The sequence below is a fragment of the Lygodium microphyllum genome, chromosome 5, assembly GCF_053477565.2.
Source record: "Lygodium microphyllum isolate KBCC chromosome 5, Lygodium_microphyllum_v1.1.10, whole genome shotgun sequence".
Lineage (NCBI taxonomy): Eukaryota > Viridiplantae > Streptophyta > Polypodiopsida > Schizaeales > Lygodiaceae > Lygodium > Lygodium microphyllum.
The window spans coordinates 82,532,241-82,556,887 of record NC_141139.1 but is presented as its reverse complement, the minus strand read 5'-3'; the positions used below and the strand labels follow the sequence as shown (position 1 = coordinate 82,556,887).

Below are 24,647 nucleotides of genomic sequence, written 5' to 3'. Positions count from 1 at the left end.
CCACATGTCTTGTTTCAAAGACACAGCTGCCAGAGGGTCCCAAGCCTGCCTCTTAGGACCATCCATGACCGAGTACGGTGAAGTCACCTGATCTACTGAAACACATGCATTAAAATCTCCCATAACAAAACCTTGATGAGCCATGGCAAGGCAGCGCAAGTCATCCCAAAGCTGACGGCGTTCACGAGCAGTAGAAGAAGCATACATGCCCACGAGCCACAAAACCTCTCTCTCATATAGGATTTCCAGCATCAGAAATCTGTTGTGAGGGTCTTGAGAAACCAAGGATGGTTGCAAGGATGATCTAACAACTAACATAACTCTAGAATTATATGGAACCCGACCATTAAAAAAAACTGTATAATCCTTATATACATAAGAGGACCGTGCCAAAGCATGCTGTTTGTGCTGCATAGCACAAAAAACAAAAACATCCCAATTTCTTGCTAACACAACTCTCCACAACCAACATTGCTTACTGCTCGAAGAAATGCCTTCAAAATTCCATAAAGCAAGTCTCATGATAAACCATAGAAGAGAAAACTATTGAATCACCACATTCCCTTTCCCTTTAACATCAATAGCTTTAGCTGCCCAAAATCTGTCCATCTCACTATGAATCACATCTACAAGATGTGCCCTCTGCAAACTAGCAATCCAAGCACAAGAAGGGAATTGTTGTTGCTGAGAAAAAAAAACATCCCAAGGAGGCACAAGCCTCCCACGCGCATCAAAGGGCAAAGCAGAATTAAAAGCCCTTTTATCACCCACATCAACTGCAGGAACACGTGAAGATTGAGGTTTCATATAAAACCCCCTACCTTTGTGTTGAAAGGTTTGAGTAATAGGGTGTGGAGATGGGTGAACGACATTCCTATCTAGCATTATATCTAACCACAGTGACCGAAGAATCATCCTGAGGAGGCGAATTCCGACCAACTGAAAGCGATGCATGCTCAATATCAGCTTGGGAGAAATCCTTATTTCCATCATCATATCTATGCAAGACAAGAGGTACAGGATCAACTTCTTGCTACTGAGCCACTGCTGGGGATGATGCTCTTGCATATCCATGTCAGGATCCAAGGAACGCTGCAATACCTCAGGGCTTGTATCACATTTTGAAATAAAATGGTCCAATTGGCCACATCTAAAACAATGTCTAGCAAATATGCCCCATTTAAGCTCAAAAACCAATCTTTGCAACCCAGGGACCTCGAAAGAAATTTTGTTTGGGCGAGGTTTCCTTGTGTCGCAAAGCATACAAGCCCTGTTCCTATTGCAGGAGGCCAACCGGGGCTCCACCAACACCTCACCAAGGGATCCAAGGAACGCTGCAATACCTCAGGGCTTCTATCACATTTTGAAATAAAATGGTCCAATTGGCCACATCTAAAACAATGTCTAGCAAATATGCCCCATTTAAGCTCAAAAACCAATCTTTGCAACCCAGGGACCTCGAAAGGAATTTTGTTTGGGCGAGGTTTCCTTGTGTCGCAAAGCATACAAGCCCTGTTCCTATTGCAGGAGGCCAACCGGGGCTCCACCAACACCTCACCAAGGGTTCTCAAAACTAAAGGAAGAAGTCACCAAAGATGTGTAGGAAAATCAACCACCTCAACCCAAATTAGGCATACTTGCCTAAGTACCTCCTGAAACTCCGCCATAAGCCTCCATGGGACCATATGTATTAGTTGACCGTCCATGAACAAAGGAAACCGTTGCATAATGCAAGCACACACTTCCGGGGAATGAAAAAGGATCTAAAAAAACCTTCTCGGTCCATCATAAATGTCTTCAATGAGAGGGACTTGCACTTGCTTTGAAACATCATCTTGACACACCTCAACATTGACAAGCATGGAGTGCAACCAAGCATGAATCCTAGTAATCAAAGTAGTCCTTCCCGTAAAGTAAAAGATGGCTGCCCTCTCATGGAAAGCAACAATTTACTGGAAAACTAGGTGAGTTCCCATGACAGCAACCACTTGATCCCCTTTCAGTAAAGAGCTTGCTTTACCCTCATTGGCATGAACATAATCTGACATAAGATTGTTGGCAGTGGCAAGGATAAATTGAAGAGACCCATGAGTCTGTGAGCATAAAGCATGATTATCTTGCTAAGGCAAATTTGGAGCACATAATACTGGTTCATCAACCGACATCTTACGATGTTTACCCATCTTATCCCCATCCATCAACTGCCGAGAATCCTCAGCCAATGAGTCACCATCCGATTTTGCTAGTCTTTATCATCCCCATGTCCTATATGCTGGTCGAGAAAAGCCACATCAATACCATTTGACATTTGCATATTTGCCATAATAGAAATCTCTCTCTCTCTCTCTAAGACAGGTGATGGACTATGAGGACCAAAGATGTTTGGGTCTTTTCTTATTGGAGCTCTAGTGTGTAGAGCAGTATTGTTACGGGACAGGAGGCGATCCCAGCCTCATCCACCCCTCCAGAGAGTAGTTACAGGCTTTTTTAGTGTAGTTGAACTCCCAGCCACTGCTGCCATCCCAAACACATCTCCTACTGATAGGCGTCATTGAGAAACATCATTAGGCGGCATCATTGTTGATAGAGCTATAGCATTACATAGAGCATGATGCCCTAGAGTACCTACTTGGCAACATAGGCATGCCCATATGGGTCACATTCACATAACGATTGCTCGTTATAGATGCAGATTGGCGTGCTGACTCAGTCGGAGGTAGCTTGCAGAGTCTTGGTGGATTCCATAGATTGAGGCGGAGATACTCTACACTCTTTTAATCTTTTTAAACCTAGTTTTTTCAGCTTTTTCAGATTTTTCGGTTTTCCATACTTCTCATACTTCTCATCCCAATCTACCATGTAGACCTACACATAAATTTATCTCTATCTCTTCTTCTTTGATGAGAGATGATGATACTAGTTGTATTGGTTATGGTTTCATAGGCCATTCTGGCCTTTTAGAGATGTTAATAGATCTTATCTTATCTTCTCTCTCTCTTTTTTTTTTCGTAAAATCTTCTCTCTCTCTCTCTCTCTCTCTCTCAGGAGCTGGAGTATGTGAGGAGATCAACACCTAAATTCACATATGGATCTAAGGAGTTGGAGTATATGGATTCTTATACATACCTTGGAGTCTTATTCACAGGGCCCACCTTTTCTATGCGAGAGGCAATAGACACTAGACTGACTCGCGGATACACAACACTAGGTGGTTTGGAGAGGATGTGCTCACAGGTGCAATTCCAAGAACCCCGCACCAAGCTATGGCTCTTCGATACATTGGTCATATCCACACTACTTTATGGAGTACAGATATAGGGGCTCAGTCTTGACCACCGTGGTAGATCAGGGCGCACTTATGACGGATGGAGGTCGATGGAGAAAACCCTAGTGTCCATGATATCCAGGATGATCAGATGTAAGGCCTCAGTGCCACATGAGATCATCAAAGCCGAGCTAGTAGCTACACCAATTGTGGTAGAGGCCCTCACTCGATCGGTCGCATACATACATGGCCTATGGAACTTACTCAGACACAGATATGTACGGTTGGCCCTTGAGTCCTCCAGGCAGCTTGCCAGAGAGGGTGACACTTCATGTTGGTATGCAGAAATGTCGGTGTGGTTTGAGTTGCATGGCTTTATCATGGACAAGTTTCCCCCCTTCTAGTACTCCCTTGACACACCATCTCTTGATCTGAGTAGGTTAGAGATCCGCAAGATCATCAGGATGAATCTTACCCCGTTGGATATCAGGCGGACATGGTTGATGCCAGGGCAGGAGCTAGGGACAAAGATGGCTTTCTACTGCGAGCATTTCCTTCATACTACAGATGATGGATTTATTGTTTACCCGAGATACATGGACACCCACCTTTCCCATGGGATCAGATGCACTATTGGCCAATTACGCACCTCCTCACATCAGCTAGAGATTGAGACTGGCGGATATAGATCCATCCCACCAGAGGAGCGCATATGCCAGATATGCCAATTAGAGCTAGAGACAGAGGAGCATTATATTTGCCGTTGCCCAGCGTATTATGAGGTTCGTGGTTGTTTCCACTGTCTCTTTAGAGACGGATTTGGACCACTATCCAGAGTCATGGATTTTACCGATTAGCGATGCCTTGGCCTCTTTCTTCTTGAGATACGATGGCTTCGTGACATGTGCCTATGGGATCAGATGCACTATTGGCCAGTTGCGCACCTCCTCACATCAGCTAGAGATTGAGATTGGTAGATATAGATCCATCCCACCAGAGGAGCGCATATGCTAGATAAGCCAATTAGAGCTAGAGATAGAGGAGCATTATATTTGCCGTCGCTGCCCAGGGTATTATGAGGTCCATGGTCGTTTCCAGTGTCTCTTTAGAGATGGATTTGGACCACTATCTAGAGTCATGGATTTACCGATTAGCGATGCCTTGGCCTCTTTCTTCTTGAGATACGACAGCTTCATGACATGCACCTTAAGAGTAGAGCTGCTCCAGGACATCGAGGCCCTTCACAGAGGCAGCTCACAGACTTCTTTGCAAAGGAGACTCAGAAGACTTTCCATACAGTTACAACCATAGTCCACATGAGAGCCTCTCTCACCGCCACAGCCCACACACAGACAAGGAGTACTGATTGATCGAGCCGTTCAACTTAACCGATCCAGACGTCCTAGGCCTCGACACAGACACCGATGACACCTTCATAGGTGGATACAGGGGATTATTGCTCGGGCTAGAGCTAGGTCCTGCATACCCACATGAGATTGTACCATTTGGAGCTCATTGTTACTAGATAGAGCTCTATGTTTTACACATAGCCATAGTTAGTTTCCATTCTTATTTTTTTTTGCTTTGCTTTGTGCTACATATTTTGCCCAGACAGTTGTACCATCATACACATGATTGTAACTCATGGTCTCATAGGTCATTTTGGCCTTTTGTAGATGTTAATATATCATTTTCATTTTTTTTCTCTCTCTCTCTCTCTCTCTCTCACGTCGAGTCTTGTGCACGTGTGCACACATATCAATGTTTTCTCTCTCCTATCTTGCTCTAGGAGCATCATGCTAGAACCAATTTTGTGCACACATGCACGCACATACTAATGTTTTCTCTCTCCTATCTTACTCTAGAAGCCATCATGGTAGAACCAATCAATCCCCATTGGAAGGAGTACACCAATGTACTCCGTATCGTCAACACTCTTGGGCAAATTGGTTCAGGTAGTCGCAAGTGGTCATGCAAATTTAGCAATTTCACATTGACTAGTCCAATTGTGTGTGTAGTGAAGCATTTGATAGGCATCAATTGCACTAACAGTGTAGGGCGTGCATGAAGGTGCCAAAAGTTGTCCGAGAGAAGTTGATTGCTAAGAACTTCCCAACAATGGGGGCAGCATTGAAAGGCAAAGGATCCCAAAAAACACAAGATGCCTTGCAAGATTCTCTTCTTGGGGAGTTTGGTGATCCTCCTATACAGGTAGAGGAGGGTTTTGTGTCTTACCCCGCTGCCTTAGCACAACCATCTGCTAGTAGGAAGAGGGCTTGTGTCATGCAAGAGGAGGAAGATTCTATTGATGCGCATGTGCCTAGGCAGATCACCTTACCTTCACGTGTGCATTCTCAGTCTTAGGTGAGAGCATTAGAAGGTGGCTGAGATGGAGATTGCTCGCACTCTCATTGAGTGCAACGTTAGTTTCAATATCTTGAGGACTGAGTAGTGGAAAAGGATGGTTAGGACCATTGTCTAAGTGGGTGCTAGTGGTATAGATTCATGGTGTGGGTACGATTATAAAAAGATACGTACCAGTGCACTCAACGGGCAGAAGGCCTTGATAGATAAGGCATTGGTCGCAGTAAAAGCTAGATGGCAGCAATTTGGATGCAACATCATCTTTGATGGATGGAGTGATATGCATAGGTGGGACATCATAAATATACTTGTCTCCTCTTGTCTTGGTGCTTATTTCTTGCGCGTTGTAGATGCAGGGAAGGCAGGAGAGAAGATCACAGGTGAGTTCATCTATGGGCATATTTGTATAGCTATCATGGAGATTGGTAAAGATAATGTGGTTCAAGTTATTATGGATAATGCATCCAACTGCAAGGCAATGGGAAAAATGGTGATGGCAAAGCTCCCACACAGTGTGTGGACTCCATGTGCAACACATTGTCTAGATTTGCTTCCGTGGGTGTAGCCCACAGTTTCAGATGTTACCAGGATGTCCACATCCTTTCGAAAGAAGCATTAGGCTTTATCCATCTTTGATAGCTACAATGATCTAGATATGGTGCACCCTTCCAAAACCAGTTTTGCATATATGTATTTGGTGTTGCAAAGGCTCTTTAAGCTTAGGGATCCACTTTTGCAGACAGTTATGGACCCAAAGTGGAGGGACATGTCTCATGCACATAAAGAGGCGACCAAAGCCATTCAGAGGCCTATCCTAGATGAGTCTTTTTGGATAAAGGTGTAGGGTTTGACAGTGGCTTTGCAGCCCATGTATGTGATGCTACGAGTCACGAACATGGAAGGCTTCACATTGGGTCTGGTTTATCACCTCTTCATGTAGATAAAGAGCCATATCACAGCATGCCAAGCCTTGTCCCAGCAGCTCTAAGTACTAGATTTTGGTTTTTACTAATTTATAGCATAAGCTATTTACCTACTATTAATGCATAGCACATGCATTGGCCTTGCAACGTGTCTAAACTTTGACGTTACTGATTTTTGCAGTCAAGATGATATCTTGACTCTTGTAGAGAGTCGGTGGAAGTTTATGAGCCGTCCCATTCATGGGATGGATGCTTTACTCCATCCTTTCTATAAGACCCCATGCTTGTTCTACGAGCAAGATCTCATGAAACTGAAGGACAAGTTCATCACTCGTATGTTTGACAAGGAGCAACAACTTCAGATAGATGCAGAGATGTGCAGCTTCATGAATAACTTAGGGCCACGATTAGTCTTCCTCTCACTTGGTGGGAGAGTTATGGTTGGCAAGGTCTTCCATGTTTGACTTGTTTGTCTCTACGCATACTCTCATAGGTAACTCACTCTTTCTGTGCTCTCTCTCTCTCTCTCTCTCTCTCTCTCTCTCCAAAGTGTAGCAATGGCAATTAATAAGCCAATGACACTTGCAAATGCAGGATTGGTCAGTAGATGCTTGTGAGCACAATTGGAGTGCTTATTCTTTGATTCATACAAAGATGCAAAACCACCTTAGTACTTCTCAGTTAATGTATTGCATGGCCAATATGAGGCTTGTGTGTGCCTACCATGCCTTGAGTCTTGAGGACACCCAAGTAGGTTTAAACTAGTAGCTATTTACATGTTTGAAATGATATATCTCTATATCCGTTTTTAAAATTTACATTGTTGTTAACAAATGTATGCTTTATTGCCATCTTGAACAGCCTGATTGCTTACGTATAAAGCTGGTGCATGATCCGATCACAGAGGAGGACTAACATATTAGGGATGAACAGGAGGAGATTTTGTGTATGCTTCATAGAGAGATGGAGGAGGTGGATAGGCATGTGACGAGGTCATGCACATGTACTTATAGCATTCAACTACGCGAGCAAGCTGCATATCTAGAGAGTGCTCAAAGAAAAGGTATTCATAAAGGTATTGATTTGGACTCCTTGGCAATGTGAGAATGAGGCATTCATCTCATTCACACTGAGGAGGATCCAGGTGATGCAATCGAGGCTACAAACCCTATGATGGTAGAGCCAGAGTTTGACAACAAAGGGAATGTTGTGGCAGATGGAGACATGCTCTCTTCAGCCTCATCATTGTCCTCGTCTAATAATGAGTTTTACTAGAGCCTAGGCAATGGGTAGTAGTGACTACAGTTAGATCTAGATATTTTTCATATATTTCAATTGGGTATTTTTATTTATGTATGCTCTATTAGGAGCCATCTTGATGTGACATTTGTCACCTTTATGGGTTGTTCCTTGTTAGTAGTTGTATGTTGTTTGATGCAGTGTTATGTTTTGGCTCTTTATCATGTAGACTTCTTGAATGTTAGTTTGATAGTCTCAAATTTCCGTTTTCACTCTTTAGGGCTTATGTACATCTTAAATATTTAATGCTCAAAGGTTTGAGGTTGTTATGGTCAAAAGTAGGGAATGTATATATAACATGATAATTGCTTGGTAATTGGTTAGTGAATCTCTAGTTGATGATGAGCATTATGTGTAGTAATGTCTTTCCAAGTAGTTTGGATAATATGCATAATGTATAGTGGGAAATACCCTAAAATGTACTCTTGTTTATTAATTTTTTACAAAGGTACATATTTTTATGTGCCTAAAAAAGTTATTCATACAAAACGACATACGATACATATTTATATATACCGTACATTAGGTATGGAACCACCTTGCACTACAAGCCACATTGCTTGATGGCTTTTACTTTTGTTGGAATTCAACTTTTCTATGGTTATGTACAAAGGAAAGCAACATTTTATTACTCACTATATGTCTCATATCACCGATGGTGAGGAAGTAGTTGGGGTTGATCATACTCTTGTTGATGCCCATTTGTTATGCATTCAACAAGAAACCCAAGTATTTAAGGTAAAACTTACATCCCATTGGGTAGCTTCACGTCTTAAAGAATGGCATGCAAGGGCAATTTATTGAAAAGGCACAGCTAACCTATGTTGTCATTAAGATCAGTTTCTATATATTGGATGATCATTGGCCAAATGTATCGACTAGGGTAAAGTCATCTCACCATTTGGTTGCCCCATTGAGATTGTCAGCAAGACCAAAGAACCCATATTTAATATGAAGTCATTATCTTGCCCATGTTCTTGATTTTACATTTCAAGTGTGGTCCCTACTACCTTGAACCAATAGCCAAGTAGAGGCAACTAATAAGATTCTTGCTAGTGTCCTCACCAAGGTTGTCTCAACTTTCTGATTGGACTAGGAGTATGAGCTTATGGTAGCACTTTGGGCTTACTATTTTTTTCGAGGAAAAGAGAACTCTATTAATAACATCTCGGAGAAAGTCCCCCTAAGGTAAATACAAAGTACAAGAAATTCTGTGAAGAGTAACAGAGTACATCAAAGATACAATGGTTGTGTAAACAACCAATTTGTTGGGCTAAAGTGCCAGACCATCTGAGGGGTAGTGTGAGAGAAGATGTGTGAATCCCAAATCCTCAGGAAAGCCTCTCTTTTCTTCTTCATCCTCTCAGAGCTGCCCTGCAACCTCTCCCATCTCCCACGGAGAGTATGGACTACCTCTGTCCAAATCCTCGATAAAGACTCCCCAGTGGGTATATCTTGAAGATCAATGACCTGGCTACATCTCACAGTCCATATGTACCAAGCTATAATGCTGGAAATCAGCTCCCATCTATGACAATGTCCCTGAGTCCACCGTGTCTTTGAGTAGTCTGGGGTAGGGATCTTGCTCAGATGCTGTCCAATGATGAGAAAAGAAATGCTCCCCTGAGTGTCCTCATAGCTGCAAGCTGGACCTCTGTCTGTGACCCAAGCTGCAGCCCCCCATGACGCCACAATGGATTCTGTTGTACCATGGAATACTATCCTAAGAGCTCTCCTCCAAATCTCTTGGGCTCTAGGATAGTCCCAGAGGCAATGTCTTTGTGTCTCCTCTGGCTCACCACATCGGGCGCAAGCCACTGGGTCCCTACCATATCCAAGCCAAGTGCCAACTGCTAAACTCCTATGGGCTAGAAGCCATAGAAAGAGAGATATCTTCATGGGCCTGCAGGTGTCATGTAGCCGCCTTCAAAAGTCGTACAGGAACTCATCTGAGACTCCCTCTCTATGCCAATGAAGGATGGCTGCAAGCTGTGCTCTAATCTTGCTCATCTGTATCCTCCGTCCCAATCTAGTAGTGTAGCCAAAGAAGGGGATGTCGGATGGCCGATCAAGGAAGGGATCCCTCTACACCCTCTCTCTTGGATCCCACTGAAGTCTCTGTAGAGGCCTCCTCTGGTATGCCCAATATCTCCATCCATCTATAAGACAAGTGGTTGGATCTGGGCCTATGTGCCATTTTCTTTGAAAGTGTGCCACTACTCTCATTCTTTGCCTAGAGTAGCCACTGAGTGCTGTAAAGTCAAGGTCCTCTCACTGGAGGCGGCCATCCTCCTCAACTGTGAAAGTGAATGTCCTGTCTCTGCTAGATGCAATGACTGCTAGAAGGATATCCCCTCTAGAGTAAAGACCAATCCAAGTCTAAGAGGAAGCTGTTTTAGTTTGCCAATCTGGTGGAACCCCTTTCATCACGGTCTCAATCATAGCGTTGCCTCCCCTAAGACCATGCAATCTCTGCCTTTGGGTGTTGTGTGGTAACTCTTGAAATGCAAATCACTCCCCCACTGATGTAGCGACCTGTAAAGAGAATCTCCCCCATGATAAGTGTATCTGTTGCCCAATGGTGTGGTCTGACTCTGATCTCAAATAATGATTAAAGAGAAGAGGTTGTTTCCTCTTCTCTTCAATAGTAGTCGGGGGGAGTTGGTGGAGCCTTGGAGATACAAATCTCCAAGCTCTAATAATGGCAGCTGCAAATCTGACCCCGAAGCTCCTCCCTAAATCTCTGGTGCTGATCTCTTGAAATATCCAGTGAATGCTGGGCTGCCATGGTCCTCCATGTATAGGTGTCAAGTCCTTTAGCCTCCCCATCAAAAGTTTCTTCTAGGGCTCGTCTCTTGGAAGTAGATCCCTAACAATGAACTTTACCAATAAGGCTTTGCTCTGACTATGTGGATCTATTATCCCCAATCTTGCTCTGGATCTGGGCTGTATGATGACATCCCAAGCCACCTTTGCTTTGGCTGGACTCCCATCTCCTCTTGACCAAATGAAGTTCCTGATAGGGCAATTCACTTGCCCAATACACGACCTAGAGAATGCCCATCAAGAAGTGATGTACCACATGGTCGCAAGAAGAACTTGGTTGGCAGCCACTACTCTTCCTGCCAACGAGAGCCTCACCGAGCTCTAATACAAAAGCTTCTATCTAATGCTTAAAAGGAGGGGTGCTAGCTGTTTCTTTGAGGTAATGTCAATCCCCACATGGCATCCGAGATATCTAGCAGCGGTCCCGCGGGGAACCCATGTGAAATCCTGATGTGGTTGCCACTCTGGCTGTCTAGTGTCGCATATCCAAAATCCAAAGGATTTGTGCCAATTAATTAGTGCCCCTGTTTCTCTGGAAAATGTCTCCATGGCTGTTACAGAGGCTCTAAATTTGCCCTCATTCCCATCTAAGTAAACTGCTGTATCATCAGCAAACTCCACATCAAGAAGCTCCGCAAATTTAAGGATGGGTAGCCTAATGCCTCTGATAGCTGTAGATCTGTCTCTCAAGAAGGAACTCATGGCCCTTGCTACAAATAGAAACAAGAACAGAGCAAGTAGACATCCCTCTCCAACTGATCTATGGCTGCTGAATCTATCTCCTCTTGCCCCTCCAGTCATGACCTGGCTATGTGCTGAAGAATAGAGAGCCACTACACCCTTGATCCACTGCTCTGGAAAGCACATCCTCAGCATTGTGCCCTCCAGGAACTCCCAATCCACACAATCATATGCCTTCTTAAAGTCGAGAAGGAGCACAATAAGGTCTTGTCTCCTGGATCTAGCCAAAGCTGTGGTCTCCCAAAAGGTGAAGATGTTGTCCAAGATGCTGCGCTCTCGGATAAATCGTGTCCGAGTGGGGTGTATAATATTTGATAGGAATGGTGCCAGCTTGAGACTAATCGGCTTTGCGAGGATCTTATAGGTAGTTCCAAGCAAGGTGATCGGTCTCCACTATGTGATCTCCAATCTATCTCCACCTACTTTCGAGATAAGATGAATCAGCCCCTCAGAGAGTCTCTCTGGCATAGTCCTTGATGCCATAATCTCCTGAAAGGTTGAGTGAAGGCCTTTTTTGATAAGATCCCAGTAGTTCACAAATAAGGATTTATCTAGTGCATCTTCCCTTGGACACTTGCCTGAGGGTAGTGCTCGAAGTGCCTCCTCCAACTCCTCCTCTGTAAAATGGGTCATCAGATTTCTGCTCATCCTGTGTGTAACCACCCTCTGCGTGCTCTGCCAAACTGCTTCTCTATCTCTCTCATAGCAGGGGGTCTAGTGGTGGATCCTAGTAGGGATGTATAGTATTGTGTGGCCACTTGTCTCGCCTCTAGAGGGCCCTGTGCAATGGATCGATCAGCTCTCCTGAGTCTTTGAACACCCTGTCTAGAGTGTTTAGGCCCTGTGGTGCGGAAAAAATCCCTATTAACCGTGTCCCCAGACTAAGTCGAAAAAGAGGCTCTCGCATGAAATATATCCTCTGATCTAGCTTCCTTCATGGAATCAATCTCTACCCTGGCAGTATGTATCCTCTCAACTATCCATCTGCATCCTGGCCGTCTCTCCTCTTCCCTCTGTAAGGCAACCAATGATGCCCTAGCAGCTCTTTTCTTCTCTAGAAGGCTCTGTCTCCTCCTTGTGGCCTGCTCTCTGAAGAGGGAACTAAGTCACTAGGGTCTCATCCAAGTCACTAGCTGCCCGTCCAGCTGAGAAGGGTTTAGATCTCCAACACTGTGTGAGTGTTTCTCTAAGATCATCCTCATAAAACAAGTGCTCTGGAATCCTGACACTGGAATGGGGTCCCACTACTCTCTCAAGAAGAAGTATTTGAATCGATGGGTGGTCCGAGAAGGGTATGCCAGGTATGATACCTATAAGGCCACCTTTGTCGTAGGCCCAGTCATCCACATAAAATTGATCAATCTTGGAGAAAGTCCTGGCTCCTATCGCCCTGTCTCTCCTGGAGAAAAATGATGGGACATCAATTAGAAACGTTTGGAACTGCTTTAATACCTTATGTATGGCCTTTGGCTCTAGGATAAATCATAACAAAACATGTATGAGGAGTCTAATCAAGCTTCTACCCCCTTTCTTGGTTGATCGATCAAGGCTACAAAATCACCACCACCACAACAACAACAACAGTCAACAACCCAAACCACCATCACCAACAACAACCACACAAATAAAAAAGAAAAAAAAAGGAAAAAAAGTTTTTTTTTTTTGGTACGAATTCGTACAGTACGGTACGGTATGAACCGTATAGTACGAACCAGTTCGTACTACGTACGAGTGCAACTATGGATCTGATGGAAGAGCCAGTAGGACGGGCACCTTTTGGTCCATGATCGCTTGAAACTCTGTGTTGGCCTCAGAAGACATCTTCACCTACAATGCGTGCACAAAACACAAAAACAGCCTCCTCTGATTGTGAAAATACAGCTTGCTAGGACTATGGTTCGCTCCTCCCACTCCTTCACCCATCAGAGGCGATGAAAAGGTAAAATCTGCACTTGAAGGCCAAAAACTCGGCCTTCCTCCTCTTGGAACAGTAGCAAACAGCAGTAACTTTACCAAATTTGATCCTTTCCTGCATGCCCACGCTTGCTTCAGCCTTGTTCCAATGTGCAGCCCTCCCGCTTGCCCTCGAATAGTGGAAACACACCCTTGTGTTGCGCTGAAATCTCCTCTTCAGATGGGTTCTTCACTTAGTCAGTCCTTCTTCACCGCTCTCATACCATGTCAGAGTGCAGCGGTGCGGAAGCGTGGGACGAAGACTTAGAGAGTAGGGTGAACTTTGAGAGAGAAAGAAAGAAAGAAAGTTATATTAACGTCTTCTAAAGACCAAAACTGGCCTATGAGACAAACTATGATACAATTGAAGAGGTCCAGCTATCCAAAATAAAAGTGCTGAATGAAAAGCTAAAAACTGGAAACTGAAAATACGGTGCTGTGAGTGTGATAAGTGTCGTATATGTGTATGTGCGTATGTAGCTCTGGTACTCCAGATAATGGCTACAAAAGGGGAACAAATGTCGGTTGTGATAGGGGAACAACTGTCGGCTGTGATAAAAAGAGAGAGAGAGAGAGAGAGAGAGAGAGAGAGAGAGAGAGAGAGAAGAACATGAAGATCTGCTGTATAAAGTATGCTGAATACAAAGGAATGCGGATATGTACACGGGTGCAGTCCGTATGTTTGCATATCTCGACCTTGACAATGTCTCTTTGCTGGACACCTTGAAGTCTGCTGCAATCTGCCCGATCTCTGCCCTGAAATCTGCAACTGCCAGATGAGAGTGTGTGCTGGTGGCAGGCTATTTATAGCTCGAAGAAAAAGCAAAAAAACTGTCAGCTCAGCAGCCAACTGTGCCGAAATCTGGCTTACTGGACCGCACAGTCCGAATGGACTGCCACCTAGCAGTGCGACTGCAACCTGCGTTCTGGCTGCTGACGTGGCACTGACAGATCGAAACACTGCTTTGCACACCAAACCACTCTCGAATGACTGCCTGGCTGGAAAACTGCATATGTACACAGCCTAACTGAGAAAAAAGTCTGTCCAGGGGATGAAAATCTCTAACAAATGTGTGTTCTATTTGAATGAAGAGGCTGCTAATCTTTGTGAGAGAAGTAGTCAATTGGTGTTCATGTTTGGAAAGTAGAATGTAACAATGGTGCTATGCCCTAGAAGGAACAATGCCTCCTATTCGTGTTCCAAAGTTTCCCTCAATTGTGACATCATTGTTAAGTGACCTAGCAAGCTGTAGCTATGAAACATTGCTTGGGAAGACTTGAGTACCCCATGCTTTGGAGCACATCTCCTCCAATATGCATAGTAGAAAGACGTATTGCTTTGATAGAAGAGAATGAAGGGTGCACATGGGAATGATCTCTCTCAATAATGCGCGGTGGGGATTCCCTTCCACTACAATGTCTAGTCTTCAACTATTACTGAAGAGGTTGCCAATCCTTGTGAGCAAAGGGCTCAAGTAGTATCTAGGCTTGGAAAGTAGAATCCAATAGTACTGAAATGCCCCAGGAGGAATGTATACCCTCCCCCATGACATGTCAGTAGATGGAAGGATAGGGTGGGAGGGAGGAAGAGAACAGGAGATGAGGCGGAGAAGAAGGCAGCCAGCGAAGCCTAATAAGAGCGAGAGGAGGAGCAAAGAGGTGGACTAGGCTGCCATTGTTGCAGTGAACAACAACACACATCACATATTATCAAATGTTCTAGTGAGCTATTATTTTTGTCATAGAATGCAGATTTCTATGCTCCCATGCCCCAATGGGTGAAAGCATGTATGTGTGCAAAAAAGGTTTATCTTGGATGCAGCTATCAAGAACAGCTTTACACACCAAATTTAAGCTTGGAACTCGACCATTAATGCTAAAGTCCATGTCATGCTGTATGTCATTGTGTAGGTCTTTTAGAGAAGATTCTATATGTAAGAACTTTGACAAATCGTGGCTTTATTTGCAAAAAATTTTACCATAACCCTTTTTTTTTTTTGCTAGAGAAGAGGAGGATTGTATTATAAATCCCCTTGGGACAAAGTATCCCAGGACAATATACAAAATCAAATCATCCCTGTAAGGGACTTCCATACCAAACATATACAAGGGGAAGTCTATTAGGCAAAACAGCTATTTAAAAGTAGTTTTCAAATTTTTGTACACCTTTTCAACCTTTAACCCCTTTTTCATCTTTCTTTCTAATGGATGCAATTAGAATCCCATTGTTAGGGACACCAAGTGAAGTTTGATGGAAACATTCTTTTTAATTTGAACCCTTGCTAGAATGCTCTTTATCATTTGAGCATTGTAATATTTGTCTCCTATTTCTTTTTATGTCTTTTTAATGTCTGGTCTGTGATCTTTCAACATAGGGATATACCTCAAAATCTTTTTCCCTCTATCTGGGTATCTCTGTAGATTTTCAGTGCACAAACTGGGCCAAACATCGACACTTTGGTCACGTCCGAGATGTTTCATTTAAGCACCCAATCAAGTTCTATTTCGGTGAGTGATATTATGATTGGATTTGTGAGTGAAATGTAACCGTGTACACTAGTAAAAATCTAGAAATTAAACTGTCTAATTTTTGCAATTGGACCAAATGAGGGTAGGTCCCAAAGCAGCTTATTGCCAAGAGGTTCAACGGTTTCATGTTTATCAAAACAGGTAACATTTTTGTGGAGTGTGTTCACTTTCTTGTAAGCATTGCTGCACAAGATATTTGTGGAAAGAGAATTTGTTAGACATTAGTTTTTGCCAAGTTCATGTGATGGATGCACATGGAATTAGGCTTACCGGTTTGACCTGTTTTGCAGCCATTTGATTGTGGAGACATCACAACAAATGAATGATATACCATATGGGGATCATTTCCGTGTTGAGGTATGGATAGTAGAGGAAATTTCAAATCTTGGCCTTAATTCTATAAGATACCTAATGCTGTTAGAGGAAATGTATATGCTAGCTTCTGCCTCTTGTGTCAGCACAAAAATTTGAAACCTTGTTGTTGAAACCGGAAAGGATTTTGATGGAAATGTGTTTAAGCATATGGAGTTTCTCAGTGAGCTAGTCAAAAGAAGAGGTGGCATTCTCCACCTCTTATAAGGAATTCATGAGAATACCACTTGTGAATATGTTTGAAGGGGTGCTAGTTGAAAAACATTTTTAACTGGCATACAAGTAGATACTTAGGGTTCTTGCTGTAATGGTCAGCTTGCCATTAAATAGCAAGACACATTATTGATTAGATTAGTAAACTACAGGCTGGTAGCCTGTACAACCTAATGCATATGGGTTAAGGCCAGTTTAGCAGGCAATAGTGGTATCTATGAACAAAGTTCTTTTCATTGAACTTTGCTATCTCTCTCTTTCCACATCATTGTAAGAAGATGATTAAAGTGTTATTTCTCCTGTCTGTTGACTGAGTCTTTTCATCGTCCAAAAGTTACCACAGTTATGTAAAATAATGGTTTGTAGAAAAGCAAACAGTGCATCTGTGGTGTGTTTGTGGGCTATGTTAGACTTGTTAAGCTATGTCAGATTCAGCCCAATGCTATTCTCAATTTACTAGATAATTTCTCACCTGTCATACAGCCCCAAAACGATTTTTAGATAAAACTGTTTCAAATGCAGATTTGAAGTTCTCAAGTTGCTGAAAAGTCTTTTGAAATGGATCCTATGTCCAACAACTCCTTCCATTCTGAAAAATAAAATACATAGGAAAAGAGAAGGAAGAAATGAGTCTTAGTGATGGGCTTGTAGAGGAGTATGTGAGCAAGTTGTTGGTTTAGAGAACATCTAGTGATGGTCTTCTAGCTGGTCATACCATTCTTGTATATATCCTTGACAGTTAACAACTAAGTGTTATTTAGTCTATACCCTGGCTTAGTGATGGGCTTGTAGAGGAGTATGTGAGCAAGTTGTTGGTTTAGAGAACATCTAGTGATGGTCTTCTAGCTGGTCATACCATTCTTGTATATATCCTTGACAGTTAACAACTAAGTGTTATTTAGTCTATACCCTGGCTTAGTGATGGGCTTGTAGAGGAGTATGTGAGCAAGTTGTTGGTTTAGAGAACATCTAGTGATGGTCTTCTAGCTGGTCATACCATTCTTGTATATATCCTTGACAGTTAACAACTAAGTGTTATTTAGTCTATACCCTTGTGTTTGTCATCAACATCCATCACTCCTACCATCTCAGCCAGCTGCGACCTAATTTCAGCCTTCAGTGCCTGCCCTACTTCATCACTGTCATCATTGCCCTGCTGATAACTTGTTGGTGCTGCTGATGTCTATCATCAGCTGCTGATGACACACATCAGCCTGTTCACTACAGCTTCTCTGGCAACCTGTTCTCAGCTTTCCTGCCATGTGGACAGTGACTTGACAACTGCGTTTTGCTGGTCTACTAAGGCCTTTTTCCCAATGAGCATGAATGCTCTATTGGATTGGGGGTAGTGAACTATGTGAGGATTATTGAGGGCCTAAGCTAAGGATGGGATGGTGTCACCAGATTGGCTACAATAAGTGATAAGTTGCAGCATGACGAGTCTTGTGCCTTTTGGCAAGATAAATCTAGATGGTCTTAGCACTTGGGGTTTCTTATGCTTTTGTAGGGAAGAGTTCCAAGGTTTCTCCTATAACTAGCAGGGTCTTTTCTCAAACCACAATTATGTATACCAAGATTTTGATATGATGCAAGACGATGCTTGATGCAAAGTTTGGAGCTTTAATATCTTGGCAATGGGAGTAGGTGTGTCATTATGGATTGGGATAGCATAAAGGGCCAAATATCATGCCTATGTGGTGACTTGGGACAATGAGAAGCTGGGTGACTCAGTGCAATCTCTTCTTGGTAAAAAGGCACACTAGCCGTTTTAGTATTCATTCATTCATCAGATTTTCTCCTGCTTTTCTGTTTACATCCTTGTCAAAGTTCATTGTTCTTTAGCCTTGTTTTGTACACTCTTAGTGTTTTTCTTTGAAAACCCTAATGTATATTTACAAGCTCTTATAGTTTCCTCTCCTTGTTCTTTCAGCTTGAAATGTTGCAAATCCTTTTAGATGAGACAATTCACAACTTTCTACTTCTCAGGTCATTCAAGATGAAGAGTTGTAGCCGGGGGAGATGGGAGAGACTGCAGGGTGACTGGGGTCGTGGCACCTTCTTTTGTTGTGTTTCACAAGTGATCCAGCACTGTGGCCTGCTGGACTGGTGGTTTTTCAGTCTTTGGATTTCTTATTTACTTTTGTAGTCCTTTTCTGGGATTAATTTTAATGCTGTATTTTACCTTGAGGATATGAAGGCTTTTCCCAAGAGGTTTAAATGAATGGAAAAGGTGAAGAGTTCATTCCTATGAAGTCCCACACATAGGTAGAAGACACTGCTTATAACATAGGCATCTAAAGTCACTCCTGTGGCTTTTTAAGCCTTTTTTACTAGCTATGCATGGATTGCAACCACCAGGAGAGTGGACCTAACATTGTTTTTTCCTGGGCCTAATTTTATTTTACAAGGAGCAAAATCCCATTTAAGCTCATTTGTAAAAAATGAAATCATGTGTGTATGTGTCCAAACTTCAGTACAACTATGGTTTTTTGAACACCTTTGAAAAATTGAAGAGTTGGATAATAAAGTGGAAATCTGCAGATAGTAATTTCAAATCACCCACTCAAGATGAGTACAGTTTCTCTCAAGATGATTGTAAGGTTGTTGCAGACAGTGGTTTCATGGCTGTGAGAACTAACTTCTTTTGCTTGCAGGGACTATGGCAGGTAACTCCATTGACAGGAAGAAGCGGTCCTCATTGTTCAGTTCATGTATTTGTGTACGTATCATTTTCCAAGAAGACAGTGTGGAAAGGTGCGCTAACAATTTGTTTGCTGAACAAAGCATGTGTTTAAGAGCCAAGTGGAGATTCAATGTTAATAAACAATTCAGTCAAAATCAAAGTAAATATTAATGAGTGGAGATGGAACATCACCCACCGATTCTTCTGGGGTAAAGATACGGCCTTAGTGGTCTTTTGGGTTCTGCCTTTGATCATCAAGTTTCTATTACTAGTCTTCTGGCTAGTTCTGATGGTCAAAAATAGTATCAAGGTGGCAGTAAATGTCCAGGAAGTCCACATAGCAGGCAGATGGGCTATAAACCTGGGGGCAAACATTCTGTTGGTGGGTTAGCTTTCTGTTACTTTTCAGTGCTGGAATGAAGCACATATGTGTTGAAGTACCAAGTGGAGATTGAATGTTAATAAACAACCCAGTGAAAAATAAAGGTAAAGACTAATGACTGGAAATGAAACATCATGCAGTGATTCTTTTGGGGTTCAATGAAAAGCAATGATAACGATATGGCCTGGGTCGTGTTCTTGGGTTCTGCCTTGACATTGGTTTTTCTATTAGTGGTCTTATTGCTAGTTCTGATCATCAAAAACAGTATCAAGAAGGGTATTAAAGATCCAGGAAGGGTTATTACTGTGGGGATTAAGTGAGATAATGTCAGTTATCTGGGTAGGTCTGCCCCTTCAAGAAAGCTACGATGAAAGCTTGCCAGTATATCAAACAATATATCTGTTTAAAAGGCTTACAAGTCTTTTTGATTCAGATATATCGTTGTTTAGTTTGGAAGGATAGGTAGTCTTGTATCTAAATGGTTTAACTGACCTGACAACATATTTTCATTGTTGCATAGTACTTTGCATGCCTTTTCGAAAGTTGCCAGGAATGGTGCAAGAGAATATATCAAAGTCTCAGTGCTACCAAGCTGGCAGTTCTAATGACAAAGTTTGCATGGCGAGATGGAAGCTTGTGCTAAGCCACTGAATCTGTCAAGAAAAGGAAGGTGCATGGCTCGTATTTGGGAAAAATGGCTTCTCATATCGTCACTCTGTCCAAATCTGCCTTTAGCTTTCTTAAATGGTTGTATGAAGAGAAAATGAGATGCGACATTGCTGAAATATCTCTACACCTTCCCATGTGTTAAAATAATATACTTTTGTACAGTGTAGACGATACACGTGTCTACAAAAGTGAGTGTTTGAAAAGCTGTCTCAAAGGTATATGTTAGGGTCCCTTTTTTCTTGTTCATGCCTAAACCAACCACCCCTCCCCCTCTCCCTCTCCCTCTCCCTGCCCCTCCCCCTCCCCCTCATGCTGGTGTGACCGAGGTGTGATGCTGGGGTGACTGATGTTGACATGTCTGATTCTGGTTGGGTTGAGGCTGGTATGACTGATTTTGACATTTTTGAAACTGATGTGACAGAGGCTGATGCCTGTGAATAGTGATGTCTGTCAAAGACTGCAACAGACGTGACCTGCAGCAATCATATCTAGGTCTCCTGATGAATGCAGGTGTGATGCAGGTCTGACACAGCAACAGTGTGACGCAGCACGTTATATGAGACTAGTCGTGAGGCAGATTGAACTGTAGTCGTGATACAGGCTGAATAGTGGTCTGACGCAAGACTTAAACTGCATTTTACTGAAACTTGGAAAGTAGTCTGCACTTGACTTGGACAGTGGTCTGATGCAAGTTGCGTGACTGTCATGATGCAGGTTGAACCGTGGTGATGAAGGCAGAACTGTAGCAGTGATGCAGGCTGGACAGCGATCTTAAAGTTGGTGAGGCTGGACAGTTATTACAGGGCATTCTCTCTGTGATGTGATACTGGCACTGAAACAGTGAGATTGACTCTCTCAAAAGTGACAGTGTTAATTGTGACAGTGACAGCAACTGCTGTGTCTTTGGTGCTGTTGTGACCTGGTGCTTTGATGCAATAGGGACTGTATGCAATAGGGAGATCACATGCTGTGTGAAACTCTGCAATAGTGCAACAATTATTGCAAGTTTAAGATTTGCTGAAATTGGATTACTAAGGTACAGCAGTGAGCATTGGTATGTGCAATGCACACGACCCATACGTGTGAATTCAGTCGTAGCAGGGAGAACATACCATCAGCAGCCTCCACACTGAACAGATGCCTGTTCGGGCAGTCACATGTTTCCCTATGAGCTTACACCTTGCATCCTGGAATGTGAATAGCCTCCACTACAGTGGGGCACGTGGTTCCAGGAAATTGATTGTTCGACAGGAGCTGCAGCCTGCCCTTGCCGGATGGATCGACATCTTACTTCTACAGGAGCACAAGCTCACCCTCACGCAGGCCCAGCGGGTAGGGAAGGTACTCCCAGGCAGCTCGCACACTTACTGGGAGCACGCCATAGGTGCCCACGGTAGGAGTGGAGGTGTGTGCACCTCTATTGGTCCGAGTCTTACCGCTTGTGTTTGAGACCATGGGACGATAGTGGTAGGGAGGGTGCTATGCATCAGATTGGCTATTGGGGACTCGTGCCTTGGAGTCCTTAATATCTATGCCCCTAAGGTTAGGGCATGCAGCAGGTTTTGGGTGGAGATTGCAACTGGACTCCCAGAGGTCGACTCCTGGATTGTTGGAGGAGACTTCAACAACCTGGAGGCTTTGGAGGACGAGCAAGGCAGAGGGAGAAACTACCAGGGCATGGCCGGGGAGGAGTAGGAGGCATGGGAGGTGTTTCTATTGACAGTAGCAGCACACGATGCCTGGAGAGACCCTGCCTTCCACAGGAGGGGGAGAGGTCCTTGGACTTGTCTTGAGGATATAGGTGGCTAGGTGGAGTCCTGCTGGAGTGGTTGGACAGGTTTTATGTGGGAGAGTGGGGAGGCTCTCGAGGAGGCCAGATTGGGCAGTTGGCGGGCACCACGTTGTCCGATCATTGCCCGGTTCTCCTGACACTAGATCCCCCAGCATTTGCCCTAGATACACGATCCTATCGGATCCCTGACTTGATCTATAAGAGGAAGGAGGTGACGAGACAGATAGAGCAGATTTGGACCAGAGTGTGGGGCAGGAGGGGCCAGATCGAAGAGGAGGTTGCAGAGGTCCTAGCTGAGTCGAGCGGAATTTGCCAAGAGGCAGCCATACAAGCCAGGCAACAGAATTGGGAGGAGAGAGTACTCCGGCGGGACCTTGTAGCCACGCAGAGATTATTACAGGTGGCACCAGGGGATCCCACTCTCCACGCACAGGAGGTGCATTCGCAAGCAGCCATTGTTGGCCTAGAGGACAGGTGCTTTGAGTTCTCTTTCCTCACCTCAGCAGCTTTTCTGGGCATCGAAGGGGGACACGATGTGCAAGGAGTTTTTTCAGTGCACCAGCCTCGCACCTCAGGAGAGTAGATACGCAGTCTCCGAGATCAGTATGGGAGGACCCGTTCTAGCCTAGACGAGGTGATGGAGATTGCCACCGACTACTATAGTCGCCTCTTCCAGTAGTAGGAGACAGCCTCAGCTAGAGGACAGCGATGTAGATAGCAGGTTTGGGATAACATCCCGTCCCTCGTCACAGAGGAGATGGGACGCGCCCTCCTTGCCCCCTTCATAGAGAAGGAACTAGAGCAGGCTTTCCATACACAGGACGGGCAGAAATGCTCGGGAGAGGATGGCCTCTCTAAGGCTTTCTTCAGTACCTTCTGGTAAGTGGTGAAGGACCCCCAACTGTTGACCTTTCAGGAGATTTTTACTTCAGGACAGATGCTAGGGAGTCTATCGGCAGGCCTTATCAGTCTTGTCCCCAAAGGGGGAGACCGGTTGGAGCTTTCCGAGTGGAGACCGATCACATTATTGCCACTGGCCTATAAGGTACTCGCAAAGGTGATTGGTAGGCGACTACGCCTCTTGCTTCCAGACATCATCCATGACACATAGACAGGCTTTGTCCGGGATAGGAGCATCTTGGACAATGTATTCATCTTCTTTGAGGCGGTAGAGTGGGCCTAGCACAGTGGGCAGAGAGTGGCCGTACTACTCTTGGATTTTGAGAAAGCCTATGACAGGGTGGACTAGGATTTCCTAGAGGGCACCATGGTGAGGTTGAGTTTTCCCCAGGCTTGGATTTCCAGGGTCTGCGCACTTTATAGATCAGCCACCAGCAGGGTTCTCATAGGAGGGAGGCAAGGGGAGGAGTTTCGGCTGGAGAGATTGGTCCGATAGGGCTGCCCCCTGGCCCCGTACTCGTTCCTTCTCTTTGTAGAGGTGATGTCTCACTTCCTCACGTCACGTGTGAGCGGTTTACGTGGCCTCTGACTTCCAGTAAGAGAGAAGACCGAGTTGTTAGACTCAGAGTATGCCGGTGATACAACGCTCTACATAGAGGACGACGAGTTGATGCTGGAGAGAGTGAGGTTGGCTCTTGAGGTGTTCTGTTCTGTAGCGGGAGCGAAAATCAATTGGCAAAAGTCGGTTGGTTTCCTCACAGACCCGGGCTCTAGCACGGAGTGAGCTGTCCACCTGGGATTTAGATGGATGAGCAGAGAATAGACCGTCCAATACCCAGGGTTCCAGGTGGGACTTGACATCACTCCCGCCTAGCAGTTTCTTCCAGTCCTCGATTGTATTCGAAGGAAGCTGACCTACTGGAGCACGGCTCACCTCTCACTAGTCGGCCGAGCCTTGGTAGTTAACCAGGTCCTCTTAGCGACGGCCTGGTATATCGCCTCGTGTTGGTGCTTCTCCTCCTCTTGCGTAATGTAGCTTCGCCGCCTAGTGCAGAATTTCCTTTGGACCGGGTCAGACGGCTCCAGGGATTTCAGGGCCAAGGTGGCATGGGCGACCATTATACGACATCGGTCAGAGGGAGGGCTTGGGATCATAGACCCAGAGTATCAGAGTATGGCCCTCCTGGGCAAAGCTAGTTGTTTGCGGCCTCACACCGGGAGGGCAGACCTAGAAGGTCCTATTGCAGGAGGGTCTTTAGGAGTGTAGACCAAGGCTTGGTGGTGAGTAGAGGCCGTCCTTGAGATGGATCTTCACGTTAGCCTAGATCAACCCCCCCCCACCCCCCCCCCCCCCCCCCCCCCCCCCCCCCCCCCCCGGGGATCACCCTTTCTACGCAGCTTGCTCCGTGTGTGGCAGGGCCTCCGTAAGGCCCTTATCCAGAGCCCCCCAGCTTGCCAGGAGGAGATAGATCGTCAGCCGGTGATTTGAAACCCCCAGGTCAGGGACCGAGAAGGGGCACAGATTGGCGAGCGCCCCCACATCTAGTGGGCTGGTTGGAAGGTATGCCCGGCTTGTACCATCAGGACATGGCAAGAGGTGTATAGGATGGCGGACGAGGAGGTGCTGAAGCAAGCATTAGGCTGCTAGCGAGGAGTGGAGTTGAGAAGGGAGATAGACGCAACGATACCTCAGGAGTGGCTTGCTCCCCCGATCTGAGAGCTGATAGAGCCCAGGA

General features: G+C 44.6%; 1 protein-coding gene and 1 pseudogene across 4 annotated transcripts in view; both read left to right on the top strand.

Moving 5' to 3' along the window:
• The window catches only part of LOC148036058 (protein VASCULAR ASSOCIATED DEATH 1, chloroplastic-like), a 266,535-nt gene that overhangs the window by 112,085 nt on the left and 129,803 nt on the right, over positions 1-24,647 (top strand). For 3 of the 4 annotated variants that reach the window (XM_087678065.1, XM_087678063.1, XM_087678066.1), the window contains exons 11-14: positions 15,793-15,879; positions 15,987-16,041; positions 16,191-16,257; positions 19,140-19,239. In XM_087678065.1, the coding sequence (XP_087534191.1) occupies positions 15,793-15,879; positions 15,987-16,041; positions 16,191-16,257; positions 19,140-19,239 (309 nt within the window). The remainder of the gene's footprint in view (positions 1-15,792; positions 15,880-15,986; positions 16,042-16,190; positions 16,258-19,139; positions 19,240-24,647) is intronic. The other variant, XM_087678064.1, reaches the window with a different exon arrangement.
• LOC148036060 (uncharacterized) lies at positions 3,117-4,907 on the top strand (annotated as a pseudogene).